Source organism: Terrapene carolina, unplaced genomic scaffold (assembly GCF_002925995.2).
Source record: "Terrapene carolina triunguis isolate 2854851 unplaced genomic scaffold, T_m_triunguis-2.0 Scaffold95, whole genome shotgun sequence".
NCBI classification, from domain to species: domain Eukaryota; kingdom Metazoa; phylum Chordata; order Testudines; family Emydidae; genus Terrapene; species Terrapene triunguis.
This window is the reverse complement of record NW_020664446.1, coordinates 31,731,873-31,749,141: the sequence shown is the minus strand read 5'-3', so window position 1 is coordinate 31,749,141 and position 17,269 is coordinate 31,731,873. Positions and strand designations below refer to the sequence as shown.

At 37.0% G+C, this 17,269-nt stretch overlaps 1 protein-coding gene across 1 annotated transcript in view; it reads left to right on the top strand.

The window, feature by feature from the left end:
• Nucleotides 1-17,269, top strand: part of MYOF (myoferlin) — a 107,892-nt gene that overhangs the window by 57,927 nt on the left and 32,696 nt on the right. Inside the window, 11 exon segments of the mRNA XM_029911377.1 lie at nucleotides 1,370-1,494; nucleotides 2,454-2,570; nucleotides 3,022-3,199; nucleotides 4,092-4,216; nucleotides 4,748-4,854; nucleotides 7,766-7,958; nucleotides 9,166-9,321; nucleotides 10,743-10,874; nucleotides 12,906-13,069; nucleotides 15,208-15,322; nucleotides 15,682-15,787. Of these exon segments, the coding sequence (XP_029767237.1) occupies nucleotides 1,370-1,494; nucleotides 2,454-2,570; nucleotides 3,022-3,199; nucleotides 4,092-4,216; nucleotides 4,748-4,854; nucleotides 7,766-7,958; nucleotides 9,166-9,321; nucleotides 10,743-10,874; nucleotides 12,906-13,069; nucleotides 15,208-15,322; nucleotides 15,682-15,787 (1,518 nt within the window).

The following is a 17,269-nucleotide window of genomic DNA, read 5'->3' as shown; positions in this document are numbered from 1 at the left end:
TTCACTAAAGAGGCAGTAATGGGAGCGACTATACATCTAATTTTGAGTCTTATCCTGCATTCGTTTCTCAGGCAAAATTATTGAAATTAAGGCTCTCTGTTATGCTTAGGCATGGCAGAATTCAGCTTTTTATTTTTATAATTTTGATGGATAAAATTGATTATTTTAAGCATTTTTTTCTATTTTCATCCATTTAAATTTTCACAGTCATAAGAAATTATGTGGAGGGGATCAGATATCTATTTAATGACACATGTTCAAACAATTAAAGCTGTAGAAACAGTTAAAACACAAATTGCCAACATCACATTTCAAAATATACAAAGTAAATATCCTTAAGTCAACAGATCATACCTATTTTTACTGTTCATTTACTAGTCCATTTGTAACAAGCTTAATTCAAAAGTCTAAATTCTTGGATTTTGACTAGTGAGTTCTCAAGCAACTGTTTTCTGATTTTGCCTATCTGTATATTTTTATTATACATGGAAATACTTTTTCATTGGTTTGTATATGTAGGTGAAATCAACATTATTGACATTTACTAATACAAATCTAATACTGCCAAGCCTAGTTATGCTCCAATTTCAGTCAATGGGAGTTTCGTCATTGACTTCATTGGGAGCAGGATTGAGACCTAAGACTACAGCAGTTCTTTTAATTATTTTGGCATAATGGAAAATCTTTTTTAGATTAGTACCTCCAAATCTCATTTTTTTTCCTATTTTGCACAAAAAATACATACTACTCTACCTCCAGGTATGGTGAATAGGCTACTTAATAGTGTTATATACTGTGGTATACTTTAATAATTTTCATTCTACTAGTCCTTCTACTAACAGACCTGAGTCACTTCAGTAGCACACTAAAAACAGTAGGATTAACTAGGCATATTCTGTGATGCTGAACACTAACCTTCCAGCTACTGTGTACATCTTTATTGTTAGCTAGAACATAATCCTTGGTACATTTAAGTGAAAGCCAATGGTATCGAGTATTCAGTTTAATCTATTTGTGAAAATATCTTTTACATTAAAATTTGTACATTGTTTTAAAAATTTTTGGTCTTTCACATAAATGAAATTTTGTTGGTGGGAAATGTAGCATAAGGTCAATTTATTCTGTGGGTTTTTTATTGCATAAAGTATTAAAAATCTTACAGCCATGTAAACAACTAGGGACAGATATAGCTATGCAAATAGATACATTAAATTCATATTACTGGGATACACCCATAGAATAAAGTGTTCTTACTTTACTAACAACTAATATCTAACATTTATTTTACTGTATCTGAATTTAAAGTTCAATACCCCTGTGGTTCTAAAAGATGGTTAGTTAATTTCTAATGATGATGTTTGCCTATTAGTAAACACAGGGGAAACAGAGGTGGGCTTTTTACCAACATTTGGGCCCTGTTACCTAAACCTTTATGGAAGCCCAAGAGAATACACTGGATTCGCAGACCCCTATGATGAACTAAACTCTGGAAAGGTTAGTTTCTCTTTTATAATACAAACAGATCAAAACAACTGTTATTATCAATAATGTAAACTGAATTGGTTTTAATTATTAAGTTTAAGACAAATGTAAAGAAAGAACTTTTTATTTTTGTTTTTGCAAAATAACATACACTTAGCATGATGTCACTACTTAATAAATGGAACAGGAATATTTTTCTATTTGTGGAAGTTTCAATTGTATACACACTTTTGAATGAGCATTTGGGATTATATAGATTGAGGCCACTGGATTCCCACTCTAGTCCCATTGGCACAGGGGAATGAAATGGGACAGATCTCAGATGAGGGATTTTAAGGGGAGAGCAGCAATTTCATTATATATTGAACCTCTTCTCCCAGTCCAACAGAAGCCCCTCGTCCATAGGTATTTTGATATGGCTGTTCTCCATGGCAGTGTCCCATCCAATCCCACAGGGATGTTGTAGCAATAAGAGAAGGTTGAACCTACCAACGTCATTTTGAACTATCTCCCCTTCTGCATATTTGAACACTCACACAAAGGGGAGTGGAGCACTGGCTAAAGAGCATGAGTGAGACCTGATGATTAACCATACTGCCATGAGGAAAACATGCTGCGTTATATCAAAATTCGTGTTATATCGGGTCGCGTTATATCGGGGTAGAGGTGTATATATTTGCTTAATACCAATGGTTTTGGTGCTGTCCAGAATAAAACATACAAAAACATTGCATCTATAATTTACTGATAATTTACTGTTTCTTATTTCTTAAATATATATGTTCTTCATGTATAATAGAAATTAAAGTCCATGATTATTTTACATTTGTTCAATTATGTAAGTTTGTGTGAAATCCTGACCTCATTAAAGTCAATGGCAGTATTGCCATTAACTTCAAGGGAGCCAGCCTTTCAACTCCAATTTTGCTGGCCAACAGTTAGATATAGAATTTTGTGTGATTGTCTTACAGGAGGAAGGAGTTGCTTACAGAGGCAGAGTCCTAGTTGAACTATCTACAATACTTGACAGTAAACCTGCGAATAAAAAGATAGAGGCCATCTCCAGTGATGACGTACTGATTGTTGAGGTAATTCCTGGTGCACTTGTCAATATGTATGGATGCAAAACACTTGGTTTTACTCTTTTTGGAGAATTACATGACCTACTAAAATTGTAATAATGAAATCCTTTATTTAGTCGGGTCATTAATAATACAATCAGAAAACCTCCCCACAAAAATTACTGATTATATGGCTGCAAAAATTACTTTCTCTTCCTCCCAGCATAGAAATTGTGATTTAAGAAATCTTTACTATTTCAAATGTATTATTTTATTACACATTTCTATTTTTACCTCTGCTTATTTGGAGTGTGTGTGTGTGTGAGTGTGTGTGTGTGTGTGTGTGTGTGTTTCACAGAAATGTGTAAAAGTATTAAGATAGATGTTGTTTCCATGTAGATACTGCTACTTTTCTCTAATCCTCTACCATTATATACAGTTAATTAATTAAAACAAAAACTCTTGTAATACTGTACAGAAATATCAGCGCAGACGAAAGTTCAGCCTGTCTGCTGTGTTTCATTCTGCTACCATGCTGCAAGATATTGGTGAGGCTATCCAGTTTGAGGTTAGCATTGGTAATTATGGGAACAAGTTTGACACCACCTGTAAGCCTTTGGCATCAACAACTCAATACAGCCGTGTTGTATTTGATGGTAAGTATGCTACAGAAGTATGGCTATAAAGATACAGAATTCTCTTTTGGAAAACAAATCTGTTTATTGATCAAATTTTAGGATCACAACAACCTTTATTTGTTGAAAGCCTATTGAAGATATGACTGAAAGTAATATGTAAATTTGTATTTGCTCTTGATATCTTCTGATATATTGTAATTAGTTACACATGAAACCTGTCCAATATGGGGTTGATACATCCCATTGAAGTCAATAGGCCCTGGGCACCAATAAAAAAATTATGAACACAAGCACAAAAAAACTAGGGATATGAAAGAGGAAAATACTGTTTTGAACTTTCTGTGCTTTCTTCACAACTCTTGTTCAGTGCTTAGACAAGTGATTGGCATCTTAAAAGCAGATAGACTAGATTGATTAGTAACATATAAAATACTTTTAATTTTTACTTTAGTTATTGCACACTTTAAGTTGTTTTCATTTTTTTTATTTACTAGACAAAGCAAAGAATTTTGCTCTCACAAAATTATTTTAAAACATTTTTATTCTAAAGAAAAAAATATATAAAGCTACTTTCACAAGTGAATTACTGGAGAGAATATTGTAAAAATGTTATCAGATGATTTAAAAAAACACCTTATTGGCTTTCTAAATTATTCAAGTCAAATGCTTATTCTCCAGGAGACACTACTTTACCTGAAAAATATAAATCCATTAGATAAATGAGGGCAAGATTCTGCCACCTTCTCACTGAATAATACCTTCCTGTCTGAATAGGCCAACTGAAATCAATGGAACTAATCACAGAATAAGATACTACTCAACATAACTAAGGTTGACAGTTTCAAGTCCTTAGGAAGTATGTATTCATTCTCTCAAAAACAACTCTTAACACATTAATGTTTCACATCAGGTAACTACTATTATTACCTGCCATGGGTTAACAGAAAGCCAGTAGTGACAATAACTTCCTTTTGGGAGGACATAAGTCATAGACTAGACCCGGTGAACCTAATCCTAACCATGGCTGAAAGACTGGTAAGTGATTCAGGACTTTTTATTTTATTCTCATGTTTTACATCTAAATTATTTGTGTGAATTTAAGATTTAGGGATGGGATGGAAGAGCAAATTCTGGAACCGAATCTGGCACACATTTTGCTCTCCAGAACAGACATGCATTAATGCTGCAAAAGCAGAGTTAATTGTATGTCTGTATTCTGGGAAGTGACAACCATCCCCCCTGCAGTGTATTCTTGCCAGAAGGAGTAAACTATACAGGAGGGGATGCATAGGGCCATAGGAGGCATTTTAATTGGTACGTAGGTGCAATATTATGTACTGTTAAGCATATTGGGCCTAACCCTGCACTCCTTTCTCAGCAGTTTTGCAAGGAATGCAGGATCAGGGCTATTAAATATGAATTATGTCTGAACATCTTTCTTTGTGGTCTTTGGGTTTTTCTAGCAAAATAAATGTTGTTTTGTTGAATGTAGGACTGGAACTCACATTAAAACTAATAACAGAATGTAAGTTTATATATTCTGCGCCTTTTCTTTAAACACTCCAGCAATCCAACATAGCTGCCCTAAAGTCAGGAATACAGGCTAAAGTTTCTGAAAACCAGTTGGCAGAGATATGGCTGAAGCTGATTGACGAACTTATAGAAGATACAAGGTAAAAGTTATTGTATAACTCATCATTCAAAGCCCATGAAGATAAGAAGACAATGTGAAAATCACCTTAGAACCCATTTCTTTTGCCCTATCATTCCATTTTATATTAATAATCGACAATAATGAAACAGCACTTTAAAAAAAAAATCTGTTGACATGGTCATTCTTGAAATTGTGGATCTGTAGTGTCCTTTGTCCCCTCCACACATTCACACACACTCATAGTCTCACACTCTGAAAGTGTAAGTTGGCTTCTGTGGTGTTATACATTCAGCTGTTGTCTACTGGGGATGTTTTGTTGATATGGAATATCAGCATCTCCTTTATGGGCTCAGACAGTTTGTAAAAATGTAGTTGAAGGATTTTTTTTTTTTTTTTTTTTCTTTTTTTTAGGACAAAGTGCAAATCTCAGAGTAATACTGTCTAGTACCTGGTTGCTGGAACTCATCAGTTAGCTTTGTGGCTATCCATGTTTTGACATAACTTCAGAGACTGAGATTTTCAGAAGTGCCAGAAGTGTTTAAATCCCATTGAAAGATGATGGGATTTGGGTGCCTAACTCCGTTAAATTCCTTTGAAAATTCTAGCCTGGTCTTCTCTCCAAAGGGCTGAGTTTTAGGGGTGACATCACAGCAAAACAGTGTTTACTGTGAAGCGGCCCAGCAGAGCTGATGCTGAACAGATGGTTGGAACTCAGTTCAACCTGGTCAGACACTACGCCAGGCAGAGCCACCTGAGCCCTGATCAATGCACTCAGTCCAGAGGCCCAGCTGTTCAAGGCACCTATGCTTCCCACCATGAGAAGGAAGAAAGGTCTTCCACAGAGGCCCTTTTTCTTGGGCAGGAGGGAAAAGAATCTTCTCTAGCAGCCCCACTCATAGGGAGGGGGGAGAGGAGAACTCCCAGTTTCTCCTTGGAGGCCAGGGCACAAAAAAATCTGTTCAAAAGTTTCTGTGATGGGATGACTTTCCTGGGAGGGAATGAAAGTGAGTCAATATGTTGTGTGTGTTTAGACAGAGCAATAAGTGTCCGAGCTGGGTTGTTTGGAGGAGAATAAGTTCTAAACTTGGGAGAAGGGATTGGAGAAGAAAGGAGAGAGATATTAATGGGCAGTATGAGAGAGAAGAGAGACTGAACTGGAGGAGAGAGAGATTGAAAAATCATGGGTAAAGTTGATGAGAAAACAACACGAAAAAGAAAAAAGTGGAAAAGAGGGAAGAATTTTACACTAGAAAAATTGGAGAGAAAACATAAAAAGAGGGAGGAAGAGATTCACCAAGATATACAGGAAGTGGAGTGAAAAAAAATAAGGAAGGGAAGGGAAAGAGAGGAACCAACACAATGGAGTTATAGTACATTTTAGTAAGAAATCACTAATAGGAATTTTAATTCCTAAATAAAATTTAAATGACCTAGTAAAATGTTTAATAAGGGGCAGGACAGAATGGATGGCAGAAAGGGATTGGCATATTGAAATTCATTTAGGACAGCACACTGTCTATGACCAACCCTAGTCTCATGTCATTACAACCACATGAAAAGTGTGGGTATACCCGCTTTATATATATATTAAAAAATCTCTCTCTCTCACTTGTGCACACCCACATTCTCTTTCAAACAATTCCCATGGCTTTATTAAATGTATTATTAAACAATTTTATTGTGGTAACACCCGGGGGCGTCAAATAAGTTACTGCCCCATTGTGCTAGGCGCTGTACAAACATCTAGTAAGTGACAGTCACTAAAGAATTTACAATAAGCTTATGAATTGCATTAAGAAACATAATTCCATATATTGTATTTGTAAAAGAAGTTTCCTTGTCACATTATATTTTAAGTGACTAGAAATCTGCCACAAGCTTTAAGGCTCTTTATAAATCTGAAATCTGCAGCAGCTTTCAGGAGGTAGCTGGTGTAGCCTGAGTTCTATTATATTTAGGCCCAATCCCACAAATACCTATTACCAAGTATAGTACTTACATTCAAGGTAATGGGACTACTTACGATAATATGCAATACAGCCAGCATTAAGGCTTTGCAGGGTCGGAGCTTTTGTGCCCCTGGTTTCTGATTACATGGTTCAGACTCAGAGAGTAGTAAGTCTTTTCAATCTCACCAACAGCTCAGGAAAATGCTATGAAAAAGAGCTTCTTCTAATGCCATATTAAATGCACCTTAATGAACTGAGTAGCAAGGAGCTCCTGTAAAAGGAATACATTTGAAGACCTCAGAAAAGCTATCTATTGCTTTAACAAATCAGTGCAATCACTTTCTCCCCTGGGGTATGCTGCTGTACTATGGAATTTCCCAGTTATGTTCATTGCAACTGTGCACCCTGATGTCTCACCAATTTCTATGCAGTGGACTTTGGTGCAAATTTTCAAACTTGAGTGCCTGAAAGTTCGATAACTTCATAGTTAGATACTTAAATAAGTGGGTTACTTGTCAGAACTACCGAGCACTCAGAGCTTTCAGTCAATGAAAAGAGTCCAACTTTAGTTTGAAAATGTTGATTTCACTTTGAAATTCATTTCTAGACATGAATCTTCTACGTTAATTTGACATGTAGAAAATTTGAAAAGTGTAGCAAAAGAAATTACATCTATCTAAGGCTGTTTTATGGTAGTGCTTATTATAAGCCTAGGCCTGCACTCAGTGGTCTTAAACTCTGTAGTAAGCACTAGGCCCAATAGGAGTGTCTGCAGGACTGGACCCTATAACGTTATTCTGATGGATTTCTGTTATTTTTGTTGCCATGGGGAAATACTAGTGATGATACATAATATTATAAGGCTTAGTTAAATTTTTTTCTTTAAGTATGAGCACCTATGCTTCTCAAACATTTGTTTAATGAAATTAGATGCTAAGAGGGAAGATTTATATTATTAAAAGTTTTTGTTTCTCTTTTCAGTAAGCCATTTCCCCTCTTAGAAGCCAAATCCAATGTCACAGTCCTTGACACACACATACAAAATATGCGCCTCAAGTCTCTCAAACACATTATAGACGCAGCAACAAGGATGAGAACTGACGCTACCGATGTGAAGGCCACTTTGGCAGAAATTGAAGACTGGTTGGATAAATTAATGCAATTGACCGAAGAGGTCAGTACTTCAAAATATATATGATTCAGTTGGTTTAAAAAGACACAGTTTCTGCAAAATAACTACAATGCCTGCATATACACCAGATTCAAGCTTAAAAGAAACCTTCATCCATTCTTCTCCACGCAGTAATTTTAAAATTCAGAAGGTGAAAAATACTTCTTTCCAGGAATATGTTTAACATGTATTTTAATGTAAAATTTTTAATTGCAGTTGACTTCACTGAGAATTTTTCTTGGGTTAGGGTAGCAGGATAAGACCCAGAGACTTGGTTCTAATCTAGATAAAGGGGCAGCACTGTCTGCCTAATGAGCCTGTCTGGAGCTTTCTTAAAGGGGGAGAATATTTTACTTTCAGCCCAGAATTGCAAGTTTCCTTAGGGTTTGTGCATCCAGAATTTCTGTGGGCCAGCAGCTATAGAAGCCTATTTAAATTGGGTTTAGACCAGTTATTCTAATTTGTTTTAATCCCTTGGGTAACTTTAGACCGTAATAAATGCCTGTTTTCGCATGAGCTAGTCTGTTAATTTGTTTTCATATCATCTATAGCGATATTCATCTTCTCTTTGCCATTGCTAATTTTAAAAATCACTGGTAAAAAAACATGATAACCAGTTTGAGACTCACAATTAGCACACAGCCAACAGAAGTGTATAAGGGGCAGCACAGAGCTGGCAGGGTGTTTACTTAGATTCTGCTAAAGTTCTTGTTACATGATTTCATCTTTCAGGCCCTGATTTAGGAAAGCACCTAAGCATGTGCGTAAGTCCATCCTTATTCAGGAAAGCCTTTAAATGTGTACTTAAGTCCCATTGACTTTAGGCTCCATGCAGGCCAAGAATTCCTTAATAGTGGAGCAGCACAAAAGGGACATAATGAGCCAAAGGATCTAGCCTAGAATATTCATTATAAACCATTTGTGACTGAATATGTTCATAGAATACCTCCAGCTTCTTTATCAAATCTTTTTATAAGACTTATTTGTTTTTTTTCTAATTATCATCTCAGAACAGTATGACATTTAATTATTTGCAAAAGAAAATTTCCTCCCATATATTAGTATCATGAATCTGTATTTCTGTTTTGTCTTAAATAAATCCCTGAAAGATGCCTGATTTCTGTTTTTACTCTCCAAACACTGGATTAATTTGAAATTCTGCTTATTGCAAAATATAGTTTTGATTCTTTTTTTCTCTTTAAAAAAAAAGTCACAAAACAGTATACCTGATGTGATCATCTGGATGATCCGGGGAGAGAAGAGACTAGCTTATGCCCGCATTCCCGCACACCAGGTTTTGTATTCTACGACAAGTGCTGAGGCATCTGGTAAATACTGTGGAAAGACCCAGACCATCTTTCTAAAGGTACTGTGATAATTTCATTATGCCACTTTAAACACTACAGCTTGAATTTAAAAACGTGCTATTTTTGTTAACATCAGACGTTTTCCCTTAGCTAATTTTATGAAAAGTTAAATCCATGAAAGGCATGTGTACATCCATTAAGATGCATAGGGCCATATTGTATCCTCTGATCCGTAGCATAAGGGAAAGACATTTCTAGTGCAACTTGCTACAAAACGAGGCAGAAAAACTTGTGAGTGGGTGACAGCAGTCTAAGTAGCTAGCTGCTGGCAGAATATACAGTATGGCGCAGTCTGACAGTGGCACAGGAGAGGTGTAAGAATTCTGAAGTGGTGGAGTGATAAGACTCAAGGTGCAAGGTGTCAGCCACAAAGAGCCAAATTGCAGATGCTTTCCCCAAAACAGCACACAGAGTATGATGAGAAAGCCCATTGTAACAGAGAATCAGAATCAACTTCTGGTCCATGGCTCAGAACCTCATCCAAAAGCTCGGAAGTGTGATCCGGTTATTCAGCCAATGTGGGTGCTGATGCTGCTAGAAGGCATGTGGATGGATCTGTCGTGGCGAGAGACTCTTACTGGGTGGGATTTGAATAATTCAGAGAAGCTGCGGATAAATATTCAAACTTTTGGATGTTAATCTGATCCTAATACTTAAGGCTTGTCTACACAAGGAAATCTCCCCACATAGCTATACCAGTATAATTAGACTGCTTTAGTTATACTGGTATAACTCTCTGGGTGCACACCCTTATTCCAGAATTAGAGTGACATTTTCTGGTTAAGTTTGTCTCTTTGAAAGTCAATTAAACCAGAAAAAGGCACTCTTATTCCAGGATAAGAGTATCCACACAGAGAGTTATAGTTATACTGGTATATCAGTATAGTTATGCCAGGAAATTTCCAAGTGCAGACAATCTCTTACCTTAAAACTTCCAGTGTGTGTCCATCTGTGTACTGTGTATAGCCCTTGCCTCCTATTTGAGTGAAACATTCTTTTTGACCTCTGCATTTCAAGCCTCTTGTGACAAAGAAATACTAATACCAACACTGAACTATGAAGTTATAATTGTTCTCAGTACTGGGCAGAGGCAAACTCATTAGTGTGTGAGACTTTGGAAAGGAAACACAGGAAAGAAGTTAAGCAACAATCTTCCTATGTTTAGCTCTTACATGCCAGTAAGTCAAGCGTGGGGTTCTACTTTTAGGATGTTTTCTGGAAATATCTGTCAAGCAATAGGGGTTTTGCTGATAAAGACATTTTGAAGTAACCACTGAAGCAGGAAACTGCAGTGCAGGAGTATTCGGATAAGCCATGTATTATTTTCTATATGTCTGAGCTATTATGTACATTTATTCAGAACCTACATTTACTGTCTACTATGATAACAGAGGATAACAATTCTTTTTACATATTCCAGTACCCACAGGACAAGAACAAAGGTGCCAAAATTCCAGTGCAGTTGCGAGTTAACATTTGGCTTGGGTTGACTGCAGTTGAAAAGAAGTTTAATAGCTTTGCAGAAGGAACATTCAGTGTTTTTGCAGAAATGGTATGACTCCTAATGTTAAATATATTACTCTTACATGAAACTTTGTCACTTACTCTGGAATGTACTGAAATTCTGACATGAATTACTTGTGTCATTTTACACTCATTTTGCATAGATATAAATGACTAGATTAGGTTCAAAGTAGTGGAGAATCAAACCCAACATCTCTTCCAGATGATGTCTCTGACATACTCATAAAACTAGATTCTGATCTTGATTAGATAGGTGTAAATCTGGAGCAACTCCACTGACTTCAGTACAGTGATTCTAGATTTATATTGGAATAATTAAGATTAAAACCTGGCCCATAGCATGTTGCTATGTGAAGAACCTTTCTACTTTAATTGCTTGTTCATATCTGAGCAAAGAATAGATGAGCATAGGCTGTATTGGTTAATAATGGTTCCACACAAGCAGAAAGATTCACTGAAACAAACACTACAGAAAAATTGAGGCAAACCCAGCAAATTCCAATTACAAGAGACTATACCATAACATTGTAGTGTTAAGAGTTACCATGTGTAATGGGATGGTGAAAATTAGGTGGATAATATTTAAAATAGCCTTCTTGGTATGCTGTAATCGTACAGACCAAAATATCAGATGAATCTAGACTAATCCAAGAAACAATTTTATTCTTCTGTTAATGATAAGCTTCAGGCATCCTTTTCGTTCACTTCCTACTAATGGCTACAATGTGCTGAACCAGTAATGGACACCAACATCTATATAGTTGCTGATATGACATGATATGCTCATATGACATCACGACAGCAGCCTGTGTAGCCATCATCCCTACAGTTAGTTGAGTTGGCAGTACTCAGGCACCTGTAGTGAAAGTAATTTAAAAAAGAAATCATGGATTTTGACATTCACTTTCTAAAGTATAAAATACGAAACATTATGGGACAAAGTTTTTACTATTTGTACAGTAATCCAAAAATTTTCCAGGAATTTTACAGGAGGAAGGGGTTAAAAAGCCCCAAACCAAAACCAATCTGGGATCAGATTTTGATTCAACATACAGCAGTGTAAATCAAGAATAATTCCATTAAAGACAATGGAAGCATGAGCGTGTGAAACTAGTGTAAGATCAGAATCAGTCCTATCATGCCTGCCCTGATGAATTTATAATCCGATTTTACATGTGACTCATGGGTTCATGGAGAAGGACAAGGTTTACACTAACAAGATCATGCAGTGATTAATTTATGGTACCTGTTCTCATTATAATGGAAATATATTTACCAAAAAGTTAAAGCTGTCTCTTGTAGGCAGCATGGAAGCAGTAAGTTTGTAGATTTGAATGAAGAGAGGATGTAGGTTGGGAGGGGATTCAATGCAGACAGGGCAGCATTGAAGAGGCACTGAGATGAGGGTAGGAGGAAGAGATGAAGGGATCATTGAAGTTGTCAGTGGCAGAGTAGGGGTGAGGAGGAAATGTGGTAGGAGATGGAGACAGCAGATATAGAAGAGACAGCACCCCTACTTGTTTCTGTTTGGAGTATGAAACAGTAAGTAAATCCATTGGAGGGCCATATTTTCAAAGAGCCACCCTCAAGCATGAAAAGGATGCTGTTAGTTATATGAAAAGTTGTATTTGAGACAAACTTTTTAACATCATGTTCTGAAGCACCATCTTTAGCTTCTGCCAGTCACTAGTTCTGATATCATTATTCTAAGTGCCACTTTGGGAGGTTAGTAATGAATAATGACATGAAATAAAGTGGTACCCAGCTGTTTGAAGGAACAAATATTTTTGTCTGATTGACCTACTTGTCTGGATTTGAACATGGACAGGTTTGGTAAATCAGTGTGACCCATCTCTGTTTACATGGTGCACCATAAATGGTGTTTATAAGACTAGCTTACCCGTACTTTCTATCTGATAGCTTGGTCCTTTGATTTCAGATATGGGCCACATATAGTAGAATGTTTGAGTTGTAATGATTACATAAATATATGCTTATATTTTCCTAAGAGCTTTTCTTTTGACCCTAAAGTGCTCTTTTATTCTTCTCTCTCAAACAGTATGAAAATCAGGCTCTTATGTTTGGAAAGTGGGGCACCTCAGGACTAGTCGGTCGCCACAAGTTTTCTGATGTCACAGGAAAAATTAAATTGAAAAGAGAGTTCTTTTTGCCCCCAAAGGGCTGGGAGTGGGAAGGAGAATGGATGGTTGATCCTGAAAGAAGGTCAGATTTCTGATTCCTACACAATCAAACAGCAATAAGGGGTTTGCAGTGTTTCCTAGTTATTTTCAGAATGTACAGAATAAATTCATCTCTTGGGTTTAAGTGGGGTTGGGCAGGTTTTAAACAGAATTTTTGTAGAAGGAGAGTAAGTTAGCCAATCAGCAAAAGCTATTTAATAACAGTACAATCCGTGTTTACATCGTTAGAAGGAAGGATGAACCTTCTGCTGTGAACATGTAAAAAGGATTTTCAGTGATTAGGGGAACTAGCCTGGGACACTAAAGACCTTGGTGCCATTTTTCAATTCCCTGCTCTGCAATAGACTTGCTGTGTGACCATGGGCAAGTCACTTAAACTCTCTGTGCCTCTGTTCTCCATCTGTAACATGGAGGTACAACTGAGGTGTTGAGAGAACGCTAAGGATACACTGCAGACTGTGAGGGGCTCAGATTACTACAGCGATGCGGCCATATAAGTACCTAAAATAGATCAGGTGGCTGTCTGTTTAACAAAAACTTCTTCCGATTTCAGCTTACCGTGGAGTCCATTATAAACATCCAGTTCACATCATATCCACACAGTGTACAAATCATCATCTAGATGGGGAGATCATCCAATGGGGCTTTTAATTTTTATTTATTTATTTTGCTTTTTGAAGGGATGCAGCCTAATAACAGTGCATGTTCACATACATAGAGATAGAATGGATTAAACTGTAATAGTTACTAGTAGTGAAATTCTGGCCCAAAAATTCCCATTGATTTCAGTAGGACCAAGAATTTCACCTCTGTGTTTTCTTCTTGTGTTCTGGTATTGAGCATGCATAGGAGGACTGCCACTGCACAACAGGAAGAGACCGGCTGTTGAGTCCTTCTTAAAATTTAGCAATTAAATCTTCATGATTTTCAAGATTAATTTTTTCAATTGATGGTCTATGACATGCAGAAAAGCAATAAGTATACATTTAAGAACAGTTCAGCTGATAAAGAAGAAAAGCCTCTTGTAAAAATATGAAATAAATACAATTATAAATACAATGATCTCTTCCACTAGACAGAAAATAACCCACACAACTTTATTTGACCAGTAGATGGCATTACAAAACAGATTTCAGCTCTTTCTGAAATCGAATCTGCCAGGCAATTAAAACTGGAGAAATTTATTTTATCTGAAATAATTAGTAATGTTTTAATTATCATGTTTACAGTTTAAAAAATATATCAGTAAAATATTTGACTTTCTTTTTAAACTCAGTCACACCTAGGAGGAGGTGGAGAAAAGTCAAGGTAGTCCAAATTCACAGGACAGCTAACATTTTTTTTGAAAAATTGGGAAACTTGAGTACTGTAATGTGGATGAAAAAGTTTGATATTGGATGCATTTCAGCAACATTTTAATGAACAAATAAACTAGCTGCGACAAAAGAATCAGCTGGCAGCTCATTTAATTGCCTTTCCCCTCCTTAGCCTAAGTTAGCTTATGTGTAGTCATGTGTAGCTCGTAGGTAGTCTTCAGGGAAATGTTGATTTTTTTTTCATGTTATGACTGTCAGTCACTAAACTATAACAGTGATCCAGCACTATTGTACTATTGTATTTAGTGCAGTGTAAATGGACAAAATAGGCTTGAAAAATACCTGTGATTTACACGGAATAAGTGATCGAAAGACTTGAAGAAAAGGTGAAAGAAAACTCTGATGTGAGAATTGTTTATATTTTATATGTGTACATATGAAATATGTGTGTTCTCATCTGATATGCATTAGTATTTTATATATTTACATATATACACTTTTTGAGAGCGTTCAAAGCAGGACTAGATAGCAATCGTGGGAAATTCTAGGAAAAGCAGTCTTTATGTGGTCTATACTGCACACTATGGATAGTTGGAACTCCACAGTGACAGTGCAATAAAACTCCAAAAGCACAGGCCTCTACCACTGCGGCTGAAGAAAAATCTCCATTAGCTAATAGCAATAGGGCTTTTGGCACATAGACTCAGAATTACTCAGCCATCCATTGGAGGATGGTGATAATTTTTTGTATGCACGCACATGTGCACACACTCTACAGTAGTTCTATTCAGTAATTGTAGTTTAACGATTTGCTTTGCTAATATATTTGCTTCTGACTTCACAGTTTGCTGACTGAAGCTGATGCAGGTCATAGTGAGTTTACAGATGAAGTGTACCAAAATGAGAGTCGTTATCCTGGAGGAGAATGGAAAGCAGCTGAGGAGCCCTACACAGATGTGGTGAGATTCTTATAAATTAATACTTTTCATTTTTTAAAATTCTGGTTACAAGAGTTCTGCTTAGCTGTGAGCTATTTTGCTCCCCCCTTTTCCTAATTTTTCACTGCATGATGGGCTTTTGAAATGTCTAACATTTTATTTTGACTTTAGGAAAATGTGTCCTAAAACAAGTTAGTACAGAAGAATACAGTGATGTTTCACCAGCTATTTATTACAAAAATATTTGCTTCATCCTGAGTTGCAGCTGAGAGTGGGTGGTTTGAGCCCATCAAACCAACTTCCTATACAGCCTTACAATATGGTTATGCTACATGTGCATTTTTTACATAATAACCTTTTGGTTTTTTTCTACCTGAAAGAATGGAGAAAAAACTGCACCACCTGGTGAGATTACCTGTCCCCCTGGATGGATCTGGGAGGATGATGCTTGGATATATGATATAAATTGAGCGGTGGATGAGAAAGGTAAGATTAACTGTTTATAGTATACTTATTAGGACAAACTCTTCACAATCAGATAGAAGAATGTATTCCAAAACTTTCAACAGGTTATGTCTCACTACAATATTTTGAAATACAAGTAACCAAGAGCATGTTAGTAACTAGGTAGAGGAACATTAGTGATTTCTGGGAAGTTTTTATATTTCAAGGCAGATTTGGTTTTTGTGCATGGTAGAACTTAAAGAAGAGGCAAAATGTGGCTTTAAATAGAAACTCGGCTGCAACCTTAACTTATGGAGAATCTAGCTGTTGTTTCATAATTTTAAAAAAATGTTATGATTTAGGACCATAAAGTTTTGGATAGCTATGTAAGCACACAGTTATAAAACTGTTACCCTCATACTCCAGTTGTTTGTTACACTCATCTTATTGTTTTATATTAGATTGTAATTTGTTTGGGGCAGGAACCAGCTCTTTCTGGATGTTTGTACAGTGCTTATCCCAATGGGGTTCCCATCCTGATTGGGATCTCTGGTCAATTCCATAATGATGATGATGTAGGCTGGTGTTGAATGAAATAGTCTGCAGGTGCATGAGAGACTGAGGCTACGTCTTCACTACAGGGGGGGGTCGATTTAAGATACACAAATTAATTTGACGTATCGCAGCCGACTTACCCCGCTGTGAGGACGGCGGCAAAATCGACCTCCGCGGCTTCCCGTCGACGGCTCTTACTCCCACCTTCGCTGGTGGAGTAAGAGCGTCGATTCGGGGATCGATTGTCGCGTCCTGACGGGATGCGATAAATCGATCCCCGAGAGGTCGATTTCTACCCGCCGATTCAGGCGGGTAGTGTAGACCTAGCCTGAGCGTGTGTTATACTTATTTAAGCCAGTAGGACCACAGTCATACTCCCCTTTTCCACCTGGAATCACATGTGCATTTATTTTTAAGTTCTGGTGGTTTGCCTGAAAACTGGTGGTTCTTCATTTGTGTGTTCCTTTGGAGAATTCAGTGCAATAGGCTGAAGGGACAAAATGCCAGATCGCAGTCCAAAGGAATGATACTGCATTCTCTACTCAGGCAAAACTGCCATCAGCGTTAAAATATAAAGTAATGGTTGAATATTTCCACCTGGGAAATCTATGGGCTGAAATAACAGGGCGTCCGATTCTACCCTCAAGACTGACATACTAAGGAGACCCCTATGCACATTTCTCCTCTTCCTGTGCAGAAAAAGGACTCAGCTACCATTCCCCTGGATCCAACAGAGAGTGCATAGTGGGTCTAGGGATCTACACTGCAGGACCTACATCAACCCCATACTGGCCTTTGGGGGATTTCTCTGAAGAGGGTCAGACGACAATCTAGTCTAGGGCTCCCAGCAGTGAAGATGCATTAGTGGTAGCAATATGGGAAATTTTAATGAAGAATCTAGTGTAGACAAAGCCACATGCTTCAAGTAGTTCATTATTATCTATTTCATCTTAATGCCAATATTTACAC